General features: G+C 36.4%; 1 protein-coding gene across 4 annotated transcripts; it reads right to left on the bottom strand.

Moving 5' to 3' along the window:
* Window positions 1–497: 497 nt before the first annotated feature.
* fbxo11b (F-box protein 11b) lies at window positions 498–24217 on the bottom strand. Of its 4 annotated transcripts, XM_056469216.1 has the most exons (23): window positions 23919–24217; window positions 22407–22476; window positions 21811–21939; window positions 18568–18649; window positions 18295–18439; window positions 17088–17217; window positions 16728–16811; window positions 16491–16623; window positions 15944–16050; window positions 15689–15800; window positions 13169–13275; window positions 10781–10918; window positions 10478–10695; window positions 9316–9496; window positions 7331–7453; window positions 7169–7254; window positions 6938–7014; window positions 4676–4819; window positions 4361–4471; window positions 3713–3820; window positions 3517–3625; window positions 3316–3414; window positions 498–2278 (listed from the first exon to the last, which is right to left on the bottom strand). In XM_056469216.1, exons 3-23 carry the CDS (start codon window positions 21937–21939, stop codon window positions 2149–2151), a joined length of 2553 nt encoding a protein of 850 aa, XP_056325191.1. In that variant the 5' UTR covers window positions 22407–22476; window positions 23919–24217; the 3' UTR covers window positions 498–2148. The 4 variants fall into 4 exon arrangements, with proteins under 4 accessions (XP_056325191.1, XP_056325194.1, XP_056325192.1 ...); XM_056469219.1 differs by lacking the exon at window positions 22407–22476 and having other exon boundaries at window positions 18568–18680; window positions 21819–21939; XM_056469217.1 differs by lacking the exon at window positions 22407–22476.
* Window positions 24218–24332: the final 115 nt, after the last annotated feature.

Here is a 24332-nt window from a genome sequence, read left to right on the forward strand (position 1 = left end):
GCTGAAGTCAAATACTCTACATATACCTGTGACTGTTGCTTGGCAACCATACTACTATCTGTACTGAGTCAAAGAAACTATTTGCTTTATTTTGTGAACGCTTGCTATGCATATGAAAAATGGATCCGTTTGATAAAAGCTGCAAGCCCTGTGAAACTGTTGTTTACAGTGAATTTATAACAGCTAAGGGGGTCGTATCCTAAAGACACCCTTATATAAATTCACTTTAAACTAAGATGTCTTGGGGCTTACTGCTTTTGCACAGACTCTTTAATATAGCGGCAAGTGTTTTACCAACTAATCTGTTAATATAGCGACATCAACATAACATTTTCACACATCTAAATATGACGAGGGAACTAAATGAACAGTGATTGGTTGCTATTTGTGTCAGACGGCGTCTGGAAAGTCGACAGTAAAACCTGCAAAAGACATCAGACCCCCTACTGTCAGTCTGAAGATCTGGCAACGCAAAACAAACCAAACGCAACCAAACGTTGATCTAATAAAGTTTATTTTCTTAAAAATGACCAGTTTCTGTTCTTTTCTAGGAAATTAAACCCTTTTTAAATTCATACTAGCATCTACATAATGGTTATTGAAGACTTCACAATATATTAAGTCTAGATGTTATGGTACACATGCATAAAATTCAGGCTGCATGAGAAGCCACAGTCACCACATTACACATAGATGGAGTTTGAGGGGCAAAAAGAAAAACAATGGGGCTGTAAAGATACTCGTCTCAGCTGCAAAGAGGCCTGGAAGCCTCTGATATAACCAACTCCAGCAAGGCTTTTCAAAATCCCTATTGTACTTAAAACAGGCACAAGTCAGGCCATGGGCCCAAAAGAATGCAATAAAAATGCTTTAAAATTCATTGACGCCGTGATCTCATGGGACAAAAATGTTTACCAAGTAAAAAATGTTCCGAGATCAATTTAACAGAAATAATTGTATGTGATTAACGGTTGTTAAATGTTTCAGAATTCTTTGGGCCCCTGGTGAACGCTTCAAACCGCTTGGAGATGAAAACTCCAAATATTTCGAAAGGGAGCTCGAGGATGAGAAAATGAAATACAATAGGGGAAAAGAACCCTTATTCAAATAATGGCAGTAACAAAGGTGATGCAAACATTTCTGCACGACCGCAAGTTCCACACACCAATCGCTCACGTAAAAGAAGTCAACTTAAAACAAGTCCAAAAATAAAAATGCTGGAGCACAATTTAGTGTTCGTTTCCCCATCGATTCTTAGTTATTCCTCTTTCACAGAAAGAACTTATATGCTGAGACGCAAGTATGATTACAGCGAGCCTAATGTGTGCTAACAAAAATATTAATAACAATAATAATAATAATAATATATAATAAAATAAAAGACATTCAAATACAGTAAGATTTTTTTTGCCTGAAAATACAAAACTACATGAGAAAGCATTAAAATCATATTTGTAGATCAGAATAACATATTAACATATTTAAAAAAAGCAAGTGCTAATCACATCGTTTTTTTTGTTTTGTTTTTTGTTAATTTTTTTATATCATACATATATTTCAGCACATCGGCTGTCAAAAACAAACAAACAAAATAAAACAGTCGCCAGGGAAGCCATAATATCTACGGCTGTTCCTTTGAATCGATGGAACCGTAAACGGCAGCTCCTAGTGGCTCTGTTTGCGGTCAGATCTGTACATAAACTGCAGCCGAACTGGTCTTGAATCTCCACGTAGCACTGAAAGTTGCGTAGGGCAGGATGCACAGCGTAAGACCGTGCGATTGGAAGGACCAAATAAAAAAAGAAAAAGTCTACTTCCCTCCAAAACTCAACACCACCGTGGTCCTCCCCACCTCCGTAATCCTGAGTCAACATATTGCTTCACAATATTTCCCTCTCCCAAATCATCTCTCCTTGCATCTTCTCAGTCAGCGATATACAGGAGAGTCTGAGGCAGCTTTACACCGTTTCGGAGTTCTGCGTTCCTCCGTTTCTCTTTAAAACGATTCATTCGAAGTCTTGACAGTTTTGTCGTCCACACACACACACAAACACACACACTTTTTGCAGGCCAGGTGTCTGTGGTGCTCTGGATTGGTGGGCAGGTGAGATTCAGACCGGGGTGCTGTGTTGGAGGATGAGCTGAGTCTCAGTTGTGCTGTAATGTGTTGGACTCTATGGGAGGTGCAGAGTCATACAGAGTGTCCGTGTCATGGGTCGGCTCTCCGGCCAGTGTGCAAGGATTAGACAATGTACCCGCACCGCAGTCACAAAAAAACCTGGAGTAGATTACATAAGGGATTAGAGAAGAGATTAATCTTAGCATCCTATATATTTATGTGTAACCATTTTGTAAAAAAAATACAGAGAGATTTATACGCTTGTACAATAAAAGTTTGGCTAAATAAAAAGTAATTAATTTTGCGATAGATCTGTTGCTAAAACATGATGTCACAGTAGAAATCATTACCACACAATATTAACTGAACAATAACAGTTAAGTTAATTTATTCAACAGTTCTGTCTGGTTCTCGAACCTGATTGGCTGATAGCTGTGCGATATTCTGCAATAACAGCACTCGTACAGCCTCTTCACTCTTGTGTATTCCTCCGCCCACATAGAGTGACAGCAGATCAATAGACTCACTACAGTTTGACAAATATTGCAGCTGTTGGACAACATAATGTACTTATAAGCCTTTTTAGGCGAGGATGTAGTTGTTTAGATTGCAACTATGCAGTTACTGCCTATTTTTATTTATTTTTTTAATATTTAACGTTCAGAGATTCAGCACGTTGACAGCCATCAGCCTGTCACATCCGCTTGTTAAGTCGAGAGGTATTGGTGACGTATGAAACACTGTTTCCAGGTCTAAGCCGCAACTCATTTAAATTGAGAAAATATTAGTTTATGACCACTTTTTTTTTTGTCATATCACACATTAAAGTGAATTATATATAAAATCATGGGGTGCACAACAGTCTCTGGGCTTGCTGCATCACAAATACCAAAACTTTAACTTTAATTTATGAAAAATTTATCACTTTCTGGCCATCGAATATTAGGCATGGGGAAAAAAAACTCAATCTAAACTAAATCTGCTGTCACTTTCATCTCAGTTTTACTCAAAAGTACACACACAATGACAGTAAAATACTTTCATAAATAAAAAAAAAAGAAATCACGTACATTCAAGGTCAGTACAGTAATGAGCAAAGGAGTATTTTGACAAAATGATCAAGCATGAATATGAATATGAATATATATATATATATATATATATATTGTCAGCATACAAGAAGCTATAGCACTGACCTATCATGCCGTATAAACTCCACATCATGTCCTTGGTGGCACTTCTTAATACAATTCACACAAATTGCGTTCCGGTCTGTTGTGTTACAGGTGTGACACCTAAAATGAGATATAATAGAGAACAGAATAAGGGTGAAATACCGCAACCATTACTGTTAGATTTCAAAGCAGACCGTTTGGTGTCGTCTGCTTTCAGTTTACCTGTAGAAATCGTGCATGGGGTAGCTGGTGTAACTGGAAATCTTGTACAGGCACTGACCTCTGCTCACCGCCTTCTCTATGGCATCCTGATTGTTCATGATTTTATTATCTAGAAAGGTATGGGAATACATTTATATTAACATTTAGACATTTTGAAGTGAAAACAACTGTTGGGTAATGAGTTTTCAGTGCTTACCTTTCATTGTAACGTTTACACCAGAGGCTAGAAATAAACCTCCGAATCTGTTGTTGAAAATCTGATTGCCTTCAAGAGTCGCTGTGGCATGATTTGTGATTTCAATGCCTTTAGCAGGGAAAAAGAGCAGCAAATTAACAAAAAAACTAAACTCCAAAATGTTTACAAGTTTCATTCACAATTTAGATGAAACACATTTTTAATATTTCACCATCATTTACTATTAAAACCCATTTAATCCCACCGTGTCTTTTGTCCTTGTATCTGGAAGCTCAAAGAGTGTTGTTGGTGGCTTTGGCCAACAAGCCTAACTTTCAGATAAAAAATATGACCAGAAATGTTTACATTGGTCCAGCTTACACTTATAGAAGATTTAAATGGTGTAACTGTGCTAACGGTCACAACTGTGGCAGGTTACACATCGTCTCAATTGAAAACAATAAAATCGCAATGCAGATGTGTCTATGCCGTTTCCCACTGATTACTACTGTGACCAAATAATAAATTAAATTTAACCAGTATAATATTCAAAGGAGAAGTACAATGTACTGGAATTTCAGTAGAAAAGGGGGATTAAACGGGTTATTAATATATCAAAACAACTGTTACATAAGATGCATGAACTTCTGACCTAGACCTTTAACTGACCTGCAGCAAATCCGTCAAATATCCGGTTCTTCCGCAGCACCGGGTGGCTATTTGTACTGATGAGAACACCAGCCTGTGCGTTCCTGAAGATGTCGTTCTCTTCCAACAACCCTAAACATGCATGAAGATTCATTATTGTTTCTCTCATAATCATGGTACACAAACTGGCTAGCTTTAGACACAGATTAAGCCTAGTTTTTAGCCGTTCATAGGAGGATTGTGTGATTTAGCTCAAGATGACCCATGATCCGTGTCTAGGTATCGGACTAGCTTTACTTTCTGTATTGTGTTTAGAAGCAAAAAAATTATTCTTACCCCTTCCGCCATTGAATATGCAAATGCCCCCATCCCGTCCGTCATGGATCTTATTCCTGCGCAGCGTGGGGTTGCTGTCCGTCTTAATCCACACCCCCGCCATGGCATTATCAAAGATCTCATTGTCCTCAATGAAACCCAGCCCTAAGAATAGATGTCAAACACAACAAACAGAATTATTTTTTTTTTATAAACGGGAAGCCCTATGAGGCGGCTTGAATCTGGGAGTGTTTTCACATATACAGCATTATGGCTAAATGAAAATTAATTGTAAATTTATTAAAAATAAATAAATTGCTCATTACAAGGCTCAGTTCTGGGTCCCTTGCTGTTTATATTATATATGCTACCACTAGGCAATATCATAAAAAACTGAGTTATTTTCCACTGTTATGCCTACAATACCCAACTCCATATCTCCTCACAACATGATCATTTATACGATTCAAAAAAAGGAACAGATTACATTGTTGATATTACAAATTAGATGACTAATAACTTCCTATTTATAATTCAGAAAAAAATATGTTTTTCTAATTGGACTAAAAGTTCTGCCTAGCCCTTGATGGATGTTTAGTTAAGTCCTTGTTCTTAAGTCAAGAATTGGGGGATGATATTGGATAGCAACAGGCCATTTGAAGGACAGATTTCAAGCATCCAAGATGTAAATGACTTATTTCCTTCAACAGAATATATTATAAAAAATGTTTGGCGCAGTGGGTAGCACAATCGCCTCACAGCAAGAAGGTCGCTGGTTCGAGCCTCAGCTGGGCCAGTTGGCGTTTCTGTGTGGAGTTTGCATGTTCTCCGTGTTCGTGTGCGTTTCCTTCGGGTGCTTTCGTTTCCCCCACAAGTCCAAAGACATGTGGTACAGGTGAATTGGGTAAGCTAAAATTGTCCGTATTGTATGTGTGTGAATGAGTGTGTATGGGTGTTTCCCCAGTGATGGGTTCCCGCTGGAAGGGCATCCGCTGCGTAAAACATAGGCTTGATAAGTTGGCCGTTCATTTTGCTGTGGCGACATCAGGTTAATAAAGGGACTAAGCCGAAAAGAAAATGAATAAATGTTTTAAGGTAACCCAGTTCCTTCCTTTGAGTGTCAAAAAAGCCCAATTGGCATAGATTGCAGAGGCTGTAAATTAAACATTCAGTTTCCTGCACAGACCAATCATTTTGCTTGAAATCATCATAATAGAGACACTGGACTACAAAACCAGTCTAAAGTTTACCAGCTATACATGTAGGAATAGCCAACAATCCAGTCAAAATTTTTCTGTATGCCGAAAATTGCTAAAATATTAAATGAAGATCAGGTTCCATAAAGACTTTTTGTAAATACAATACAACCATGAAGCATTTTTTGAAATTAAAAAAAAAAAAAAAAAAAAAAAAAAAAAGACTTGAACCTTGGGGGGTCTCATGGCCCTTTAAAAAGCCTAGAGCACTGCCTAGGTCTTCATGGAAGTTAAGTTTATGGATGTTTTCAGTCAAAAATATGGGCTGATATTGGGTAGCAACCAGTCATTTGAAGACCACATTTCAAGCATCCAAGATGTAAATGACATTTATTTCTTCAATAGAATATGTTAAAGATTTTTTTAATGAAACCCTGGTCCTTAATTTGGGTGTCAAAAAAGGCCAAGATTGGAATAGATTGGAGAGGCTATGGATTAAATGTTCAGTTTCTTGCACAGACCAATCATTTTGCTTGATATCATCATTACAGAGACCCTGGACTACAAAACCAATCTAAAGTTTAACAGCTATACTTGTAGGAATAGCCAACAAAAGTCAAAACTGATCTGTATGCTGAATATTATTAAAATACTAAGTGAAGATCAGGTTCCATAAAGACTTTTGTAAATAAAATATAAAACAAAACCTTCAGATTCTAGATTTTCAAATTGTTGTATTTAGACCAAATGTTGGCCAATCCTAACAAACAATATATCAATGGAAAGCTTTCTTTAGTTTCAGATTATGTATAAATATCAATATTTTTTTTTACACATTTGTGGTCCAGGAGACAAGATCTGATTTTGTTTTGCCTGTGTGTGTTTTTTAGATTCCCTAAGTGCAGTTTTTGATACACCAAAGATGATGGTTTCAGCTAAAAATCCTAATTTAATGAAGATTAATCTGCTGAATAAAAAGGTCACTTAAATTTCAGATAGCCTGAGTGAATAAACACCAGATATATATATTTGGATAAACCGTCTGTTTAAGCTAAAAACACAAAGAGGAAGCAGATTAACAACTTACCGGAATTGTAAACAAGGATACCTCCATTTTGTCCACCCCAAATTTTGTTTCTTCTGATTTTTGGATTGCTTCCAGTTCTTTGTTTAAAAATAACAAAGAGAAAAGAAAAAATAAATAAATCCTGTACAGTGTATTCAAACACAGTACACTTTACCACCAAGACTCTTGAAAACCTATTTGTAGGGTCTGATACTTCCTGAAGAAGCAGAAATTCAATTACGTCCTCCATACCTGATCTGGACTCCCGAGTACATGTGATTGTAGATATCATTATCTTCCAGTACTCCATGTCCATTGTCATAAAAATACACTCCAACCTTTTCAGAGAAATAACAATATTAGAAGGCATGAATGAGGAAGCCTAGATCATAAACTTAATTCTGAAGTTCAAACCTGTTTTCCGCTGTGTATCCTGTTCCTCCGGAGTACTGGTGTGCTTCCTGTGGTCACCCAGACTCCAGCAAGAGTGTTGCTGTACACCTCATTCTCCTCTATTACACCTTGACCCTTTTCATGCTACAGAAAGAAACACAACGGATATAGTTAGGCTATGACCAATTCAAACTATGTATACATATTTTCCTGTCAGCAGCTTGTAATGTACTGGTGTGAAAAAGGATGCACCAAAAATATGGGGTTGAAATAGCTTCTTTTTTATTTTAAAGGCCTGAATTCACTGAGCAAAACAATGATGTTCAGTTAGTACTTCTCTAATGCCTCATTTCCACTGAGTGGTAGGATTATAATAGAAGTAACCCTGATCAGGCTTCCATTTCCACTGCCAAAGTACTTGGTAGGTATGTTTTGTGTTAAAAAGTTGCAATCATACTCACTCTTGCTCAAAAAAAAAGTTGTTCGGGCAGTTCACATTAAACATCTCTTGCTTCTTTATATCTAACCGTAGACGTCAAGATTTGTTGGAGCTTGGTTCATTGCTTTGTTTTATTACAGTGTCATGTATCGTGTTTTAAACTCACTTCCTGTGTTGTTCCCCTGGCTTGTTGCACGCACAAGTGATGATTCCGTGTAAATCAATATCAAGTCTAGCTCCACCCTTTTGGTACAGTACTGTTGTGCTAGGTACCCTTATGAAATAGACCCAATTCAAGAGTTTGCACTTCAATATTGCTTAATAATATTAGTAGGTTTGGCATGCTTCCCCGGGAGAGAACCTGGAGCTGGGAGATAGTTAAGCCCAGGGCTCCCGCCTGGTTGATGAGCATGTAAGGGGGTACGAGATCAGGTGGTTCTCGAGAGCTCCCTCTGGTAAAGGAGGAAAGGGGCAGACAGGGTGGATGGGGGGTATTCTTCAAAACGAATAGAAGGGAGTAATGCTAGACGGGATATTTATTGTGAAACCGATTGACTTGCTAATGATTACGGATGGGAGACCAGCCGCGATCAATCATATCACATGATCCTCTCGAAATTAGTTTGTGAAACTTAAAGTGGTACAGTAATGGTAGTTTGCTATTTTAGTATTTCTTTACAGTGTACCTAGAAATAAGTGTACCACACTGTACTTTACCGAAACATACCACTCAGAGTAAACGAAGCATAAAACCAGTCACACTACACTTTTTGCCCCCATAGACTGGCATTCATAAGTATGTGAATGCGTCAGATTGGAAATGCAAGCTTATGTGACAAGTTTCACAGGTCGCTGTGTTCCAAAGTTCAAGTTTGGTGAACTCTGACCTGCAAAATTACATCATGTGATTGCAGGTGACCAATAGAAGATCAAAACATGATCTCTCAGTAGAGAAAATTAAATTATGGGGTAATCGCTTGCTTCATCAATGTCTAATCATCTAGTATCATCTCATCCCTTTTTGCAGCACCTTATGACAGAAATTTGCAAGCCCAAACTGTTAAACTAAACTACTACAGTTAAATGTGCCAGCTGTGTAGACTTTGTAGGGCTGGACTGACAACATGTACAGTAGTCAACGTTTGAAATGGATCGAAACATTTTATCAAAGTTGTTCTGTGACTATTCAACAACATCCGTTCTTGTCTTTGGACAATTTTGAAAAACTTTAATCCACTTCAAATGTTAACTACTATATTTCACAATTTAAATCAATAGTGATATGGACTCTTTAATGTCAAGATTGAACTTAAAGCTTTGCCTGTCAGCGAGTGAAGAATGTGTAGCATGCTTGCTATCCACTAGTCAGAAGAAGCTTGAAATATAATTGTATCAGAAACAAATATACATGTGCTGATAAAAGAAATAAGTGCTAATATATTTAAAATGTATTTAAATATATTTTTTAATAATAATTTTTTTTTAGTCTTGGTGTGGGTCCTAAATGTTTTGTTTCGGCCCAGAATTTTTATTTCATTGCATCAATTCACTCAGTTCATGTGCTCACCACATAGATTCCTCCGTGCTGGCCATCATGGATCTTGTTGTGCCTTACTATCGGACAGCTGTTCGTTCTGATCTGAATGCCAGCCAGGGCATTTCCATAAATATCATTTCCCTCAATGAGGCCCCTCCCATCACCAAATATGTAAACGCCTCCTTGGTTTCCATTGAAGATGGCATTTCCCCTAGATTAAGAGAAGACAGCTCATTTAACTGTTGATCCACAAGATTGAACAATCAATACACAGCATGTGGGTATTTAGAAAGCTGAACACAAGCTAATTTACAAACAAAAATAAAAAATAAATAGTTAGAAAAATAGCTATATTAATTGATACAGATGTGTATGGAGCCGGATCAGTCTCAAAAATAATACATTTACAAAATATAATTCATACATCCACCACACAATTCACAATTATGAATGATTCATCATGAATGAATACATAAATCCAATTCTTAAATTCAAAACATGATTAAAAAAATACACAGATCCAGTTTGTAATTTTAAAACGCGGTTCGTAAATATAAAAATCTAATTTGAAAATTCAAAACACGATTCGTAAATACACAAATCCAATTTATAAAAATTCTAAACATGATTCGTAAATGCACAAATTAAATTTGTAAATTCAAAACAATTCAAAAATATACAAATCCAATTCGTAAATTCAAAACGCGATTTGTAAATACATAAATCTAATTTGTAAATTCAAAACACGATTCTTAAAAAAGACCAACTCAAATTCGTAAATTCAAAACATGATTTGTAAATACACAAATTAAATTCAGAAATTCAAAACATGGTTCAAAAATACATAAATCCAATTGGTAAATTCAAAACGCCATTTGTAAATACATAAATCTAATTCGTAAACTCAAAACACGATTCGTAAAAAGCACAACTCAAATTCGTAAAGTCAAAACATGATTTGTAAATACACAAATTAAATTCAGAAATTCAAAACATGTTCAAAAATACACAAATCCAATTCGTAAATTCAAAACGCGATTTGTAAATACACAAATGAAATTTGTAAAATCAAAACATGATTCTTAAATGCGCAAATTAAATTCCGAAATTCAAAACATGATTCAAAAATACACAAATCCAATTCGTAAACTATTTCCATAGTCAGGACAATGAATATAAAAGGGAGGCTGACCTTATAGTCGGGTCACTGTTGGAGGTGATCCACACACCAGCAAAGTTATTGGCATATATTTTGTTTTCTATGAATTGGCCGCGACCTTTTTCATGAACATAGATGCCACCCGTTTGGCCATGGTGAATCTCGCAGCGAACAACAGTTGGGTTAGCGTATGCTTTCACCTCAAACCCTGCAATCCTGTTCCTGTGGATATTACAGCTCTCAAAATAGCCCTGCAGAGGGAGACAGAGAGACAGCCATCAGCTGCTGCACTAAACTGATAAAGTCTCTGAATGAAAGAATATAAGGTTTAATTACCATGCCATGGTCAAAGGTAAAAACTCCTACGTCTCTGCCATGGTGGATATGATTACGTCTGATGATAGGATTGCCATGGTTTTTTACCCAAATACCCGCAAGCGCATTGTTTGAGATTTCGTTATCTTCATAAATACCCTGTAACAACATCACACAGTTAAAAGGATTTTTTTCTAAACACAAAAAAAAATAGCAATATTATACATAAACGCATCTATGGAATATTCTGGTAAATATCTAATTCAATTTTCAAATATAATTTTATATACATTGAAAGTAAATTAAATAAAGCTGAAAAGTCTTCATCATATAAATAATTCAATAAAGTTTCTTTATTAAAATTTACAAATAGTACAAAATATTGTGCCTGAGTGCTTTAAACTTCAAATGCTCACACATACAAATGACAAATTTTCACCCTATTGTGGTTCAATTCTGCCGTGACTCCAAAAAATCTTGTTTTGACCTGTGGCTATAATGGCAAATTAACACTATCTTGCGATGTGACCATTGCAGACAGGCACATTGCGATATCAATGCTAAAACGATATATTGTGCAGCCCTATTTTAAATGTACAGGGAACAGAGGGAATGTATAATCTACAATTTACGTCAACACGGACAAAGCAGATATTAAAATGCAACATTTTACTAAATGGTTTAACCTCAACATGAGGGTAAAATAATCCCTTTGGGTTTAGGTTACTCTAAACCAGGGGTCACCAATCTCGTTCCTGGAGGTCCTGAAGTGCCCTGCAGGGCCTCCAGGAACAAGTTTGGTGATCCCTGCTATAAGCCTTGTATTTGAACCACATACAACTACAGTTTAAAGGGGTGGTCCAGAATGTAATTTTAAGGCTTGGTTGTGTTTATAAGATGCAAAGCAATGTGTGCTCATGTTTCACTTGAAAGAAATCACGTTATTTTTTTCATAAATCTCACTCTGATTATATACAGCTACCCAGCTAACATGAAAACGACACATTTCCTAGTTCCTCTGAGAGGCCTGCCCTCAAGTCACTCTGATTGGTCATGTGTCATAATTTGCTGCGATTGGCGGATCGGCTCCATGTCACGCCCGTACAAGCACGCGCTTTTTATGTAAACAGTCAGTCAACCTCATGCCCGCTCTCTAAAATAAAATCTGACAAGTGTCTGTAACGAGTGAAAATGAGGTGCGACTCCTTTAAGAGAGAGATCGCCGTTGTGTGTGTGTTTGTGTGTGTGAACTGTCTGTAGATGCGTGTAACAAGCGCATGTGTGCGGGACGGATGTTTTTTTTTCTCTGATGCTTGGATTAAGTTATTGTTCTGTAATCTACAGTGACTCTGTTGACAAGAATAAAGCACAAGATGTGGGATTCAACCTGAGCCAGCCTTGATTTCTTTTTCTGCTGCTACACGAGGCAAGCTCTCCAGTATTTTGTTAAGACGTTACACGTCTTTCACATATATTCGGAATATGCATGTGTAAGTAATATGATTCGTTCACATATCTTTTGCGAGTTCATTATCTGACATGTAAAACGTACGGAAAAGCTGCCTACAGAGAGACACGCACGTGCTGGTGAAGAGAGAGAGAGTGTGTGTTTACAGCAGTTTGACTGATAAATATGAATTTGTAGCCAAATCATTAGCGGTGCCAAACAGCTTTTCTCGTCGTTTACATCTTTGCCACAGCATACCGTTAACACTAGACACTGTACATGTCATGATCAATTTTAACAAATAAAAACACTTACAGGTTGTGGCCTCAGACTCCACAGCTTCTGCTTGTTAGAGCTGCTCCTTCTTTGAGGAGATTTTAACCGAATCCAGCACTGAACTGGGAGAGATACTGGAAGCTATGCTCGCTATGTGTTTTATAATTCTCTGGAACATAATTAATATTGAACTGTAAGCACTTCTGTCTTTGTGTCGTGTCCTTTGGACGCTCAAATACAGAAACAGAAGAAGCTCTGTGGAAATAGTTTGTGATCTCACAGGCCCGGAAGTATTTTTTTGAACTCCCCAAAATTCGTTCATTGTAGGCTTTGCTAAGCTAACTCTGTAAAATCCAAGGTCTCACTTGGCATTGAACTTTGAGCGTATTACATTCAGAGATGGTGTTTATGTTCACACCGCTACATTACACATCAACTTAAGTTGAAAATATGATATCGTAGTGGACCACCCCTTTAAGCAAAAATAAAAATGGACCACATAGCATGAATCATATGAATTGCTTTTAAAGAGTTTGTAATGTGCACGACTAAAATGGCTAGTATGATCCTATTGTATGAAAACGCAAATCCAACTGTTTACAATCCTAAGGGTAAAATGAATAATGACCATTTTGTCTTTAAACAGTTCCCTTAATGTACTTTAAAATAGAGAACGGGGTTCCTACCTGTGCGTGATCAGTGATGTACAGTCCAACGTTTTCACAATCGCTGATGTTGCAGTGTTTTATAGTAGGTCCAGCACCCTGACCACTTACACACACCGCTGATCCCACTACACACAGAGAGAAACTCAAACTAAGCATCACCCAGATCATGATTTCTTAATTTGATAAAATATGGTTCAATTCCCAAAGAATGCATATATAGAGAAAACGTATACTGTGAATACATTGTAACAGTAGATCACAAGTGGACACTAAATACATGTTGAAACAGGGTCTGAAATGTTTTATGCTCGTTCACTGTACTAAAAAAATTCAACTCTCTCTATGTTTCAGCAAATGGAATGATATTTGGTGACTAATCTTATTTTGACATATTTTTGGAAAATGCTTTGTCATCGTTCATAGCTGTTTTTGCCTCATTGACTTCCATTCGAATACATTTTTTGATTGCCAAGCCTTGACATCATATAATCATCTATTCTTGGTTGTTAGTGATTTTCCCTGTTGGGAAGAGGTAAATTTGTAATTTTGCAGTTGCACTTTGCGCACTTACCTTGATATATTTGAGTAATACAATACAAATACAAAATAATCCCCTTAGGGACATAGTAAATATAGTAAGTGTATTTATGCGCGCACACTAAAATGTGGTTTTACTCAATAGAACTCTATATAAGTCTAAAACTTTTTTGCACAGGCCCATCTAACGGGTAAATGGTGCCAACTGATGATCAACATTAAAAGTTTTACCTCTTCTCAACAGGAAAAAACACCAACAATCAAGAATGCATGATTATATGGTGTCATGTCTTCGCAATCAAAAAATGTCATTATAATGGAAGTCAATGGGGCAAGCCCCGAACATAATGAAAGTGTTGTTCATTTCAATACATCATGGTTAAATTAACCATCATGGTACATGTTGTTAAAGTGTGCTTTTAAAAGCAATAAATCTACTGTCTGAAATCACAAGCTGTTTAAATGCACAAATGTAAATAGCAATTTTCTCTTTGCTGTTATGATTTTAATCAATAGATTTCCAGAAAGCTGCTGCTCTTTAAATATTTTGCCATGTTTTTTTAGGAATGCTCTGATTGATCAGCCTGAGATTGGTATCGGCCGATAATCACATTTAATGACTCGTTCAATACTCGCTGTTCTGGCCGATCTCATGAACCGATCGCAAGAGTTTGTTTACAAGCAAAGGAAGACAAATGTGACAAATATAGGGCCTTTTTATTTAGAAGAATGGAAAGTTTTGTTTTTTGACAATATTGCAAGTTCCCCTAATCCTGGGTGGAAATATTTGATAAATATAATTGTTTTTTTTTTTACATGAATATTTAACATAAAATCGTGCTAAACTTATTGTAAGAGACAGTAGTTTATAGGCCTGTTTTTTTTTAGTGAAGAAGAATTTGATTTATAGGCTTTCATAAGGACATGTTCACACCTATAAGAGACATGTTTGTTATAAGAGACATGTTTAAGAGATTACATGCAACATCCTTTAGTTATTCTCTTAGTTAAGGAGAGATCTCCGCTTAAGTAGCATACTTAGAGGAAAAATGCATCTTTACACAATTATAAAGCTTGAACCATCAGAATCAGTACTCTGTATCGGACAATCACCATGACAAGGAATCTGTACTCGGCTGCAAAAATCCTGATCAGAGCATTCCTAGTTTTTATAATTTAATTTAAAAAAATTCTAAGTGCATATGTAAACGGAAAAAGAACATTTTAACACAAACATTTTGAAAGATTGAAAAAAATTATGAAAGTTTATATATATATATATATATATATATATATATATATATATATATATATATATATATATATATATATATATATATATATATATATATATATATAAAACAAACAAACATGGAATCAGTCAGAAGCATACACAAATTAATTGAACATTGAATCATATTGAATTGATTGATTGAATAGAAAGCATTTAATTATAAAGCATGAGATTAGAAACTGGATCAAAATTTCTATACAAAAATAAGAGTCAGGTTTTCTACATAATTATTAAAGTGGAAGTAAAATACATTAAAGGGATAGCAGATAAAAAAAATGAAAACGTAGTCAAAAATAACCTGTTTAAAGACTGATTTACACTTTTGCATCAATCACATGCGTATAGTCCAGCACAGCCTCGACACAGAAGTATAAGCCAACCTTAACTCTCTTTTTTTCTGTTGAAAACAAAAGTTATTTTGAAAAATGTTGAAAACTGAGAAAAAGAAAAAAAGAAAAAAAGAAAAAAAAAAAAAAAAAAAAAAAAAAAAAAGAAAAACCTTCTATACTATTTGTTTTTATATTATGATGGTCAATGGTTACCAATTTCTAACATACTTCAAAATAACTTCTTTTGTGTTTAACAGAAAAAGAAACTCAAAGGTTTAGATCCAGTTTATTTGTTGAACCATCCCTTTAATACTGCTACAAAATACTTGTTTCCAACAAATGTTTATTTACTAGGTCTGTAATCTAAATGAAAGTTACCTGTGCAGGTGCTGCGGATAACGCAGTGGTCGATATTGGGGCTGCAGTTAACCGTGATCTCCAAACAGTGATGAGCATTATGATGCTGTGCTGATTTATCATCAGGGTTGAACTGTGAAACAGCAATAGAACACACATTAAAAAAACAAACATGATGTTGCAACTTTTGACATCATGATTAAAATAATAAAAACTGACGTTTGCAATAAAATAATGTGCTAAATGTAAATAGCTTTAAAAAACGGTTAGCCTCACCCTGATGGTCATGTAGCCCACATATGCATCTTCAGATCCCTCCATAAAAACAAACGTTGAATCTCTAGTGTTTTCAATGACGACCTTGTCAGCTACCTTCCCTGAGGCTGAAAGGATGGAGAAAAGGGATGTTGGCCACTTTAGGATAACAGTCTGGTGCAAGATTAACAGTCTGATGTTATCTTTAACATTTTAAGGGGTAGTTCACTCAACAAATGAAAATGTGCACTTTATATACTCACCCTCAATAGTTCCAAACCTTTATGAGTGTCTTTATTTTGTCAAGCCCAAAAGAAGATTTTTAGAAGGAAGCTGAAAACCTGTAACCATTAAATTCCATAATATGTGTTTGTCCTACTATGGAAGTCAACTATTACTTGTTTTGAGCTTTCTTCAAAATATCTTCTTTTGGGTTCAACAGAAAAAAAAGGCTAACAGGTTAGGAACAAGTGAAGTGTGAGTAAATAATGTCTGAATTTTCAGTTTTGGGTGAACTATCCCTTTAAAGTTAAAAATGTATGTAAAAAAACAGAGCCATCAGCTTCACCTGCACCAATCATTGTGATGGGGGATTCAATGTAGATCCACTCATCCGTGTAAATGCCGGAATGCACAAATATTAGGCCGTCGAAGTGGGCCTCCTGCACTCCTCCCAGTGCATCTTCAATGGTGTCATAATACTACAAACCAGAGAAAACACTGACATTACAAAGAAGTTGAAAATGCCAGTGCATTTGCTGAATGTTCTTAAAAAAATTTAACTTCTGAAGTCAAATGTCCATACCAACATATTTTCTCTGCCTTTGTATCTGGCTGGATTACTATAAAAGTGTTCTGCAAAACCAGGCTTTACGTGTGCTCCCTTATACTGTAGAAAGAGAAACAAAAGCAAATATTTAGTGGTGAATCTTTCTTCACATTTCAGCATCACTTTTGTCCACAAGATGGACAGTTAACATAAGTAAATGTGTCCTTAGTCATTTCATGACCTTTAGAAGAGTGAATATGATTGTTACTCAAATATTACACACAAAAGGCCTCGCACTGGAAAAAAATCATCCATCATTCATATCCACCTTAATGATAAAATATGATTATCCATAATCTGACTGAGGAAAGAAAACAGAAACAAAAGCTCTCATACCAACTGCTGAAAGCTCTCTTTCCATGGGTTTGGTTGCTCATACTCTTCTGGGTTGATCTGGTAGAACTTCCCCGCTTCTGGATGCATCATGGGTCGCGTGTACTCAAACACTTCCATGTATAATCTCTTCCTATGAAACAAAAAAATAAACAAAACAAGACAAACATTATGGTGGTATATAAACATTCAGTCTAGTTCTGTGCTTTTAAAATACACTGTTCAAACGGCTATTTCAAACTAATACATTTATTCAGTAAGGGCTCATTTGATTGAGAAAACATATCCTAAAAATTGAGTACCAAATCAGCATATCACAAATATATCTGAAGGACTAAATGGCACTGAGGACTGGAGTAATGACTGCTTTGACGTCACAGAAAAATTTTTTGTAAACAAAAATGAATCAGTCCACCTAAATTATAGTCTTGTTTCAATAATTATTAACTCAATTTCTGTGTCCAGTAGAGTCGGTCCTTTTCAAAAGAGGGATATCAAAAAGCCCCAAAAGAAAATCCTGTTATGATTGTGTATGTTATTATAATGCTAAACTCATCCTCTAATGAGAATCCTTACACTCTTTAAATCTTTTTGTTGGCATTAGTATAGACATCTGGCTGTAAATATAACCATAACATAACTCATGGACTGTTCAATTTATTCGATCACTAGTAGTACACTTAACCATTAATACTGCCTCCATCCTCCTAGAATTAAAGAGACTAATGCACTTAATAGGGCTTTAACAATATATCATGAGCATCAATATCTCAATGTGTGTATCTGCAATAGTCACATCACATGATCAAATTATTTATTAAAAATTAAAAGGACAAAGATATTACATTTTTTAAAATTATTCATACAATGATGACCATGTTTATTTTACATTTGACTGTTTTATTTCTGTACTTGAATACTGTTAGACTCCACAGAAAACCATAAGGCACAGTTTATTTTTACTCTAACGTATTTATATAACGTTTGTAATGTACTATAATTTATGCAGATGAACTGCATAGAAAAACACTTGATCATCCCAGTCGATCTAAATTAATGAAACCTTTCCAATTGGAACCATACAAAGCATCTGGTAAAATTATATTCATATCGCAGCAAAACAAAATATCGCAATGTTCGATTTTTCCAATATCGTGCAGCCCTAGTGCTTCTACAAATCAATCCATTGTCAGTATGTATAAATTCTCACCAGAGAATGGGGTCATTTGCAAGCTCACTGAATCGCTTGCATACGCAGGCAGCCTGGCACAGGTCCTGCTCGAGCAGGTAGGAGAAAATCTTCAGAACAACTTCATCCGGAAGCTTCTCTTGGAGATACTGCTCTGCTGGGGCAGCTAAAACAAAGACAACAGGAGAAAGTTTCTAAACCAAACTGTTTGCAGACCAAAGCCTTTGACAAAAAGCTAAACTATTAATATAGCAACCACAACTGAGCACATCGAAACCACAACTGTTCACTCACCCGGTAGGTCCTGGGATTTTCCAGACACTCTTGCACGTTTAGCTCTGTGACCGAAGTTTTCTGTGGCTGAAGTGGAGGCTCCCTGCATAACATAAATCAGACACTGAAAACAACTGCTTTTTAGGTGAAAACAACATTAAGCCCAAAGTGTACAGCTCAATGCATAGACCTTCAATTTATACTCCATTTGATTCAACGTGCACAATAAAAAGATCCACCTATCTAAGATCTTTAGATTTTACAAATATTTTATAGTGATTCTACAAATTTTCCAATGCTGTCTCCCCACTGTCAGGAGTGAACTTATCCGAGTGGAATATGGAACATACAGGCAGCAGAGATTAGAAAAAAAATAAATCAGTGTAATAGTTAAAAAAATAAATAAATGGCTTAATCTACTCAACCATGCATTAGAATGGAATCTATTAATTAAAGATATCAGTGTTTCCCCTAGGGTTACACCTTTGGAAGGGTGGGTGTTGGCAGGTTTCTTGCGACCTAAATGACTAGCACTATTTATCACATATCTTGTTATTTTGTTTGAATATTTTAACTCGATTATGATTAACAAACGATTATTTTATTTATTTTATTATTTTGCCCTCAGAGTTCACTGACAAGTTTTGTACAGTAAATATGCACATATATAGTATATCACATATCACAAGTCAGAGATTTTTGATTGCAGGGTGCATCACTTGATTTTAAATTAATAGGAGGAAACACACCATCTACGATTATTTATTGAACGTTGGAAAACTGAAATTAAAACACACAAAAAATAAATAACTTGCACTTTTGGGAACAAAATAAATTATTATTTAAATGATTTTCATATTAAAAGTAGAATATAAGCAGCATCTCCTCTGAATAAAATAACTCCTGTATATTCTGTAAATGATAATTTAAACATTGCATTTCTTGCATCTTCTGTAAACAAATATTTTAATGGTAATAATAATTTTAATGTAATGGAAAAATGCCGTCTCAAGGCATCTCTGGTGCAGCTTCCAATCATCGACAATGTAGTGCAAAGTAAAGCTTAAGAATGGGTCCGTCATCCTACTTGACCATAGATCAGATGTGGCTGCAAAGTGGCAGCAGAAGTATAAATCAGCCTCAGCCTTTAACAGAGCGGGGGCACGTGACTACATGTGATTGAAAATATCCTCCTGGTAAAATTTGATCGATTATAGGTTCCGAATGTCGATTTCAATTATTTTTCTATTAATCTCCCAGCCCTATCTTAAACTCTTCATTACTTTTTTTGACTTCATAGGACTGAGATGTAAACACTTGGTTTACAGATTCATATTTGATGCATGGAGGACTTCAAACGATCAAAAGAAACAAAACTGTTATTATTGCTTTACCACTAGCATTAGAAGAATTGTGGAAAAATATATTTATCAAATATGATGTAGGTATTCATTTAATCAATCAGCTTTGCAGGCTTATTGCACTCCACTGTTTTTCCCAGCAGCATAAACTTAGAGCGTTCATTATAAAACTAAGCATTCTAATCTCTCCTCTAAATGAATAAAATTTAAATTATTGAGAAAAGTTTAGTGATACAATGCACATAGCCTAGTTTAAACAGCCATTGGCTGAATGGAAACTGCGATTACTTCCCGTGATGAAGGCCACAAATGGTTGTAAAGCACCAAAACTAAAAGTGGGGTTTTGCGTTTTTGCCTTGTTCTGCGGATATTTTATAGTTTATGCTACATATTTTCCGATGCTCTCTCCCCACTGTAAGGAGTGAACGTATACAAGTGGAATACAGATATACAGGTAGAAAAGAAATATAAACGCGCAACTAAGTAGAAACAAAAATGACATGCAGGGTTCAACGTCAAGGATTTTTTCTACTAGCCCGTTCAGATTTTTACTTGCCCTGCCAAAATTTTCACTGGCCCCACCAAAAAAAAAAAGAAAAGTTAATTGCTATTTCTTAGCCACATATTATAAGCAAAAAGTTGCACTTTAATTTTGACACCCAAAGACATTGTTACAAAATATAAACCAGAAAGGTTAGACTTTCTCATAGCCTCATTTTAGTTGTCAAGTTTTGTAAAAATCTATTTATAGAATTTATCTCTAAAAAAAAAAAATGTTGGCTAGAATTATGCATTATAGGCTTAAATTATAGAGAGAAACAACAGATGAATCGAGACTGCAAACAGATCATGAAGCAGATCAATGTTGATCCTTCTTTCGAAGTGTCAGTGCAGAAATGAACAAAACAATAGGCTTAATACAACATATTATGGGATTAAAATATGGAAAAATTATCAGATGGTAATTTCAATCAATTTTCTATACGGATAAACAGCTCTCGTTAATATTTCATCATGCTTTTACTTTCATATTTGACATAAAACACACATTTGCTGGTAGGAATGACATCCCACCCTACTCAAAATTCTCTCTTCAGTTCATATAGCTGTATATATGGCTGTTACACAACCAGAATTCACTGTAATATAGCCTGGTTCATTAACTACATTGTTTTGGTTTTTCAGTACAATCGATCCGCTTCATTCAGGTGATCTCAGATCGATTGATTTGGCACGGATCTGAATGTGTTAGCGGGATTCACATATACCAAACGAACCGTGCTAACTGGGCAAACAAGACAGGTTTCGAAACAAATGTCTAGGTGCGAAAGCACCCTATTTGCATGGAATTGACAAATACTCACAGCCTAATTAAACTTTAGTGACACGGCAGTAACAATTCTGTCTACTGTCCTGAGCGTCTCAAAATAACAAAGCCGATTAGTTTGTTAAATGTTCTGTAGGAAAAGAACCTTAAATTATGTCTGGTTGTGATATTGTCCTATTTAGAAATTAAAATAAAATAACTGGATATTCAAGAGGGGGCGGGGCACCTAAATATAATGATAGGATAAACACTGGGTATTATTAAATATTAATATAACAAAAAAAGATTATAAATAAATACATTTATAGCACATCAATTCTTCATTTATTTTCCACTTGGGAAAAATGGAGGGGTTAGGTGTGGAAACAAGCAATGTACAATCACAAAAATTGGGCAGTGTGTCTAGTAAGCACAAGCTTTTTCAATAAACAATTTTGTCTCTCACTAACTGTACATACAACCTTATGCATACTTAAAAAAACAAAAAGACATTATAATTTGGGCTTTGGTACTTTATCTCAGTCAAAGTCCAAACCAAATATGCTAGTACGACTCTCAAGAGATTGAAATCTTTACCTCCATACTGTTTTTTTGTGGGGCACACGGTTCTTTTAGGCAACAGGGACTTTCTACGGAGTTGGTATGGACTGTTTTGAGCTCCTGGACCAGATTCTTCTGCAACCATATCTGCAGGGATGTCCTCATCTACAAGAGCAAAGAAAGAAAGAAAGGGAAAAAAAATCCATTCAGCAAAACAAATCTCAACCTGCCCTGCACAAGCTCAGACCCCAAGTTCCACCGTTCACGCTGCAAACTACGCCTGCAGGAACATTTGTGCAAGAAAAACAGTTAAAAAAGCAAACTGTGTCAAGCTTCTCCAAAACCACTACAGTGCAGGCGGCATTTCCATCCATCAGTTGGTGAGAACGACAAACATTTGTGCAAAACTCTTCAATACCATACTTCCACAAAGCTTGCTTTTATATACTTTGCACACTGCTATTATAGGAATTAGTGTCTGGCTTCTCTATGTAACTAGTTTATAAGTGCAACACTTACAGATTACCATAATTAAAAACATATTGATACAAGGACTCCTGCTTTATACAGCTACAAATGTCAAAGTTCCCTACCTGTCCACCTCTGTTTGTGTGTGCACATACCCTACCTACCTGTCAATACCTGGTGTACTGATCACCTGAGAGCCTTACAGTCTGTCCTTCTCTACAGCACATTTGGTACCTGGAGACAACATCCAAAAGTGAAAGATGAGAAGAGCAGCTAAAGCTTGACTCTGAGCTGTCACGAATTATACAGCAACTCAACAGCTGACTGTCCAACAGTAACAAAGACAAGAAAACAAAGGTTTATCAGGGCAAAATATCAAGACAGCACCTGTTTATTCAGTCCATATTTCTTCAGCCATGACTCTGCTCACTCTGTCTGACTGACTATAACTCACTATACACCTATATAGTCTGTATCTGCATACAGCATACAAAACGTAGCATGGAGGAGAAGAATTAAGATGCTGGCGCACAATATTACACACAAATAAACAGATTTACATTATTTTACTTTCTAAAAGTCAAACTTCCCTTACTAGAGCATCAGCCAATAATATGATGGTAATACCACAACACTAAGATGATGAATTTCCCACACAATAAAAAAAAGTAAATGTTATGACACGTAATATACACCCTGGTCAGGCTGATGTTTTCATTGAAACAGACTAACTGGTAACTGAAAACACCACTGCTGCACGTCAAACGTAAACAATGATGTCGTCAAAATGCACTGATCACTACTGGTCTAAAATCGATCAATAACCCCAAATGATGCTTGAAGAGAATACAAACCCAATGCATGACCACTTTATCAATGAATTGTCCCTGAAAGCCTGTCAGTGGGGGGTCTGTAACCCAGCTAAACGTGGAAACAAAGGTTTCTGATTGATCATCGCAGATGCACCTCCACCAGCAAAACCCAAAGGCCTTGTGCATGACATCTACAAACCTGCAGCAATCACCGCCAATGTTATACAAACCCCAATATGCACGTATCTCCAACAAAACAGCAGGGAGTCTTTATCCACCCCCATTTGCTCGCTGTGAGCTAGACTACGCAGCTACTTACGTTAGCAAGCTTGCTACCTAGCAGTATGTAAACAGTTAACTTCAAAGCTACCGAACTAAAAGCTATCCAAGCCCTAACAAACACAATGCAATTGAAGATATTAATTCAGTTTGGTTGGCACTCGGTGTGGTTCTGTTTGGTCTAAACCAAACAGTGTTGTGTATCAATGGCAGCCCACACTGAATACTAGCAGCTACGCAGCGGAGATTTTCCAACCTAAATCCACTTCTAACGTCTCCCTTCCACTTATAACCCTCAAGAGCCATCTTATACCGGATATAAATGAGCATTTATCTTGTCACCAGGTTTAAAGTCACGGTGAAATGTAGTGTGTGTGTTAAAAACTAGCCGTTTACGCTTCTGGCTCCTGAAGCCCAAACAAAGCGCGGCCTGGCCTGTATATATACGCCTCGACGTTCAGTACACAAGCCTATTTAATCAGGCCGTGCGCTTTCGGAGCGGCCGTGTAAAGTCATACAGATCAAGCACCGTACAGGACACGACACAACATTGAAGTGTTGTTGAATTAAGCGACCCCATCTCACCTCTTTCTGCGTTGTTTCTTTCCGGCTGCACCGGGCGCGGCCTCGACACTCGCCTGGGTCTCCTGCTGCTCGCTCTGACGGAGTTCATTTGGCGAGGTGACTTTACCCAGAAAAATACGCTTCCCTCGAACCTTATCCTGTTGTTCTTAGCATTTACACAGTCGCTCAGGTATGAAACAAGTCAAATCACCCGTCTACGCCGAAAAAGGACACCAACCCGGGGCAGTTTTTCTTATTCGGGGTGTTGTTGGTGTGTTTTTTTCGGACAGCTCCCCCCTGTGCTGAGCTCCGTGTCTCTCTCTCCCTCTCTCTCTAGCAGGAGGAGCCATTAACATGGACATGGAGAACATGCACAAGGGGGCACCACTGTTTTTCAGAAAGAACGCTAGCAGTGGCATTAAACTATCAGTCTTT

The sequence above is a fragment of the Danio aesculapii genome, chromosome 12 (genome assembly GCF_903798145.1).
Source record: "Danio aesculapii chromosome 12, fDanAes4.1, whole genome shotgun sequence".
NCBI classification, from domain to species: domain Eukaryota; kingdom Metazoa; phylum Chordata; class Actinopteri; order Cypriniformes; family Danionidae; genus Danio; species Danio aesculapii.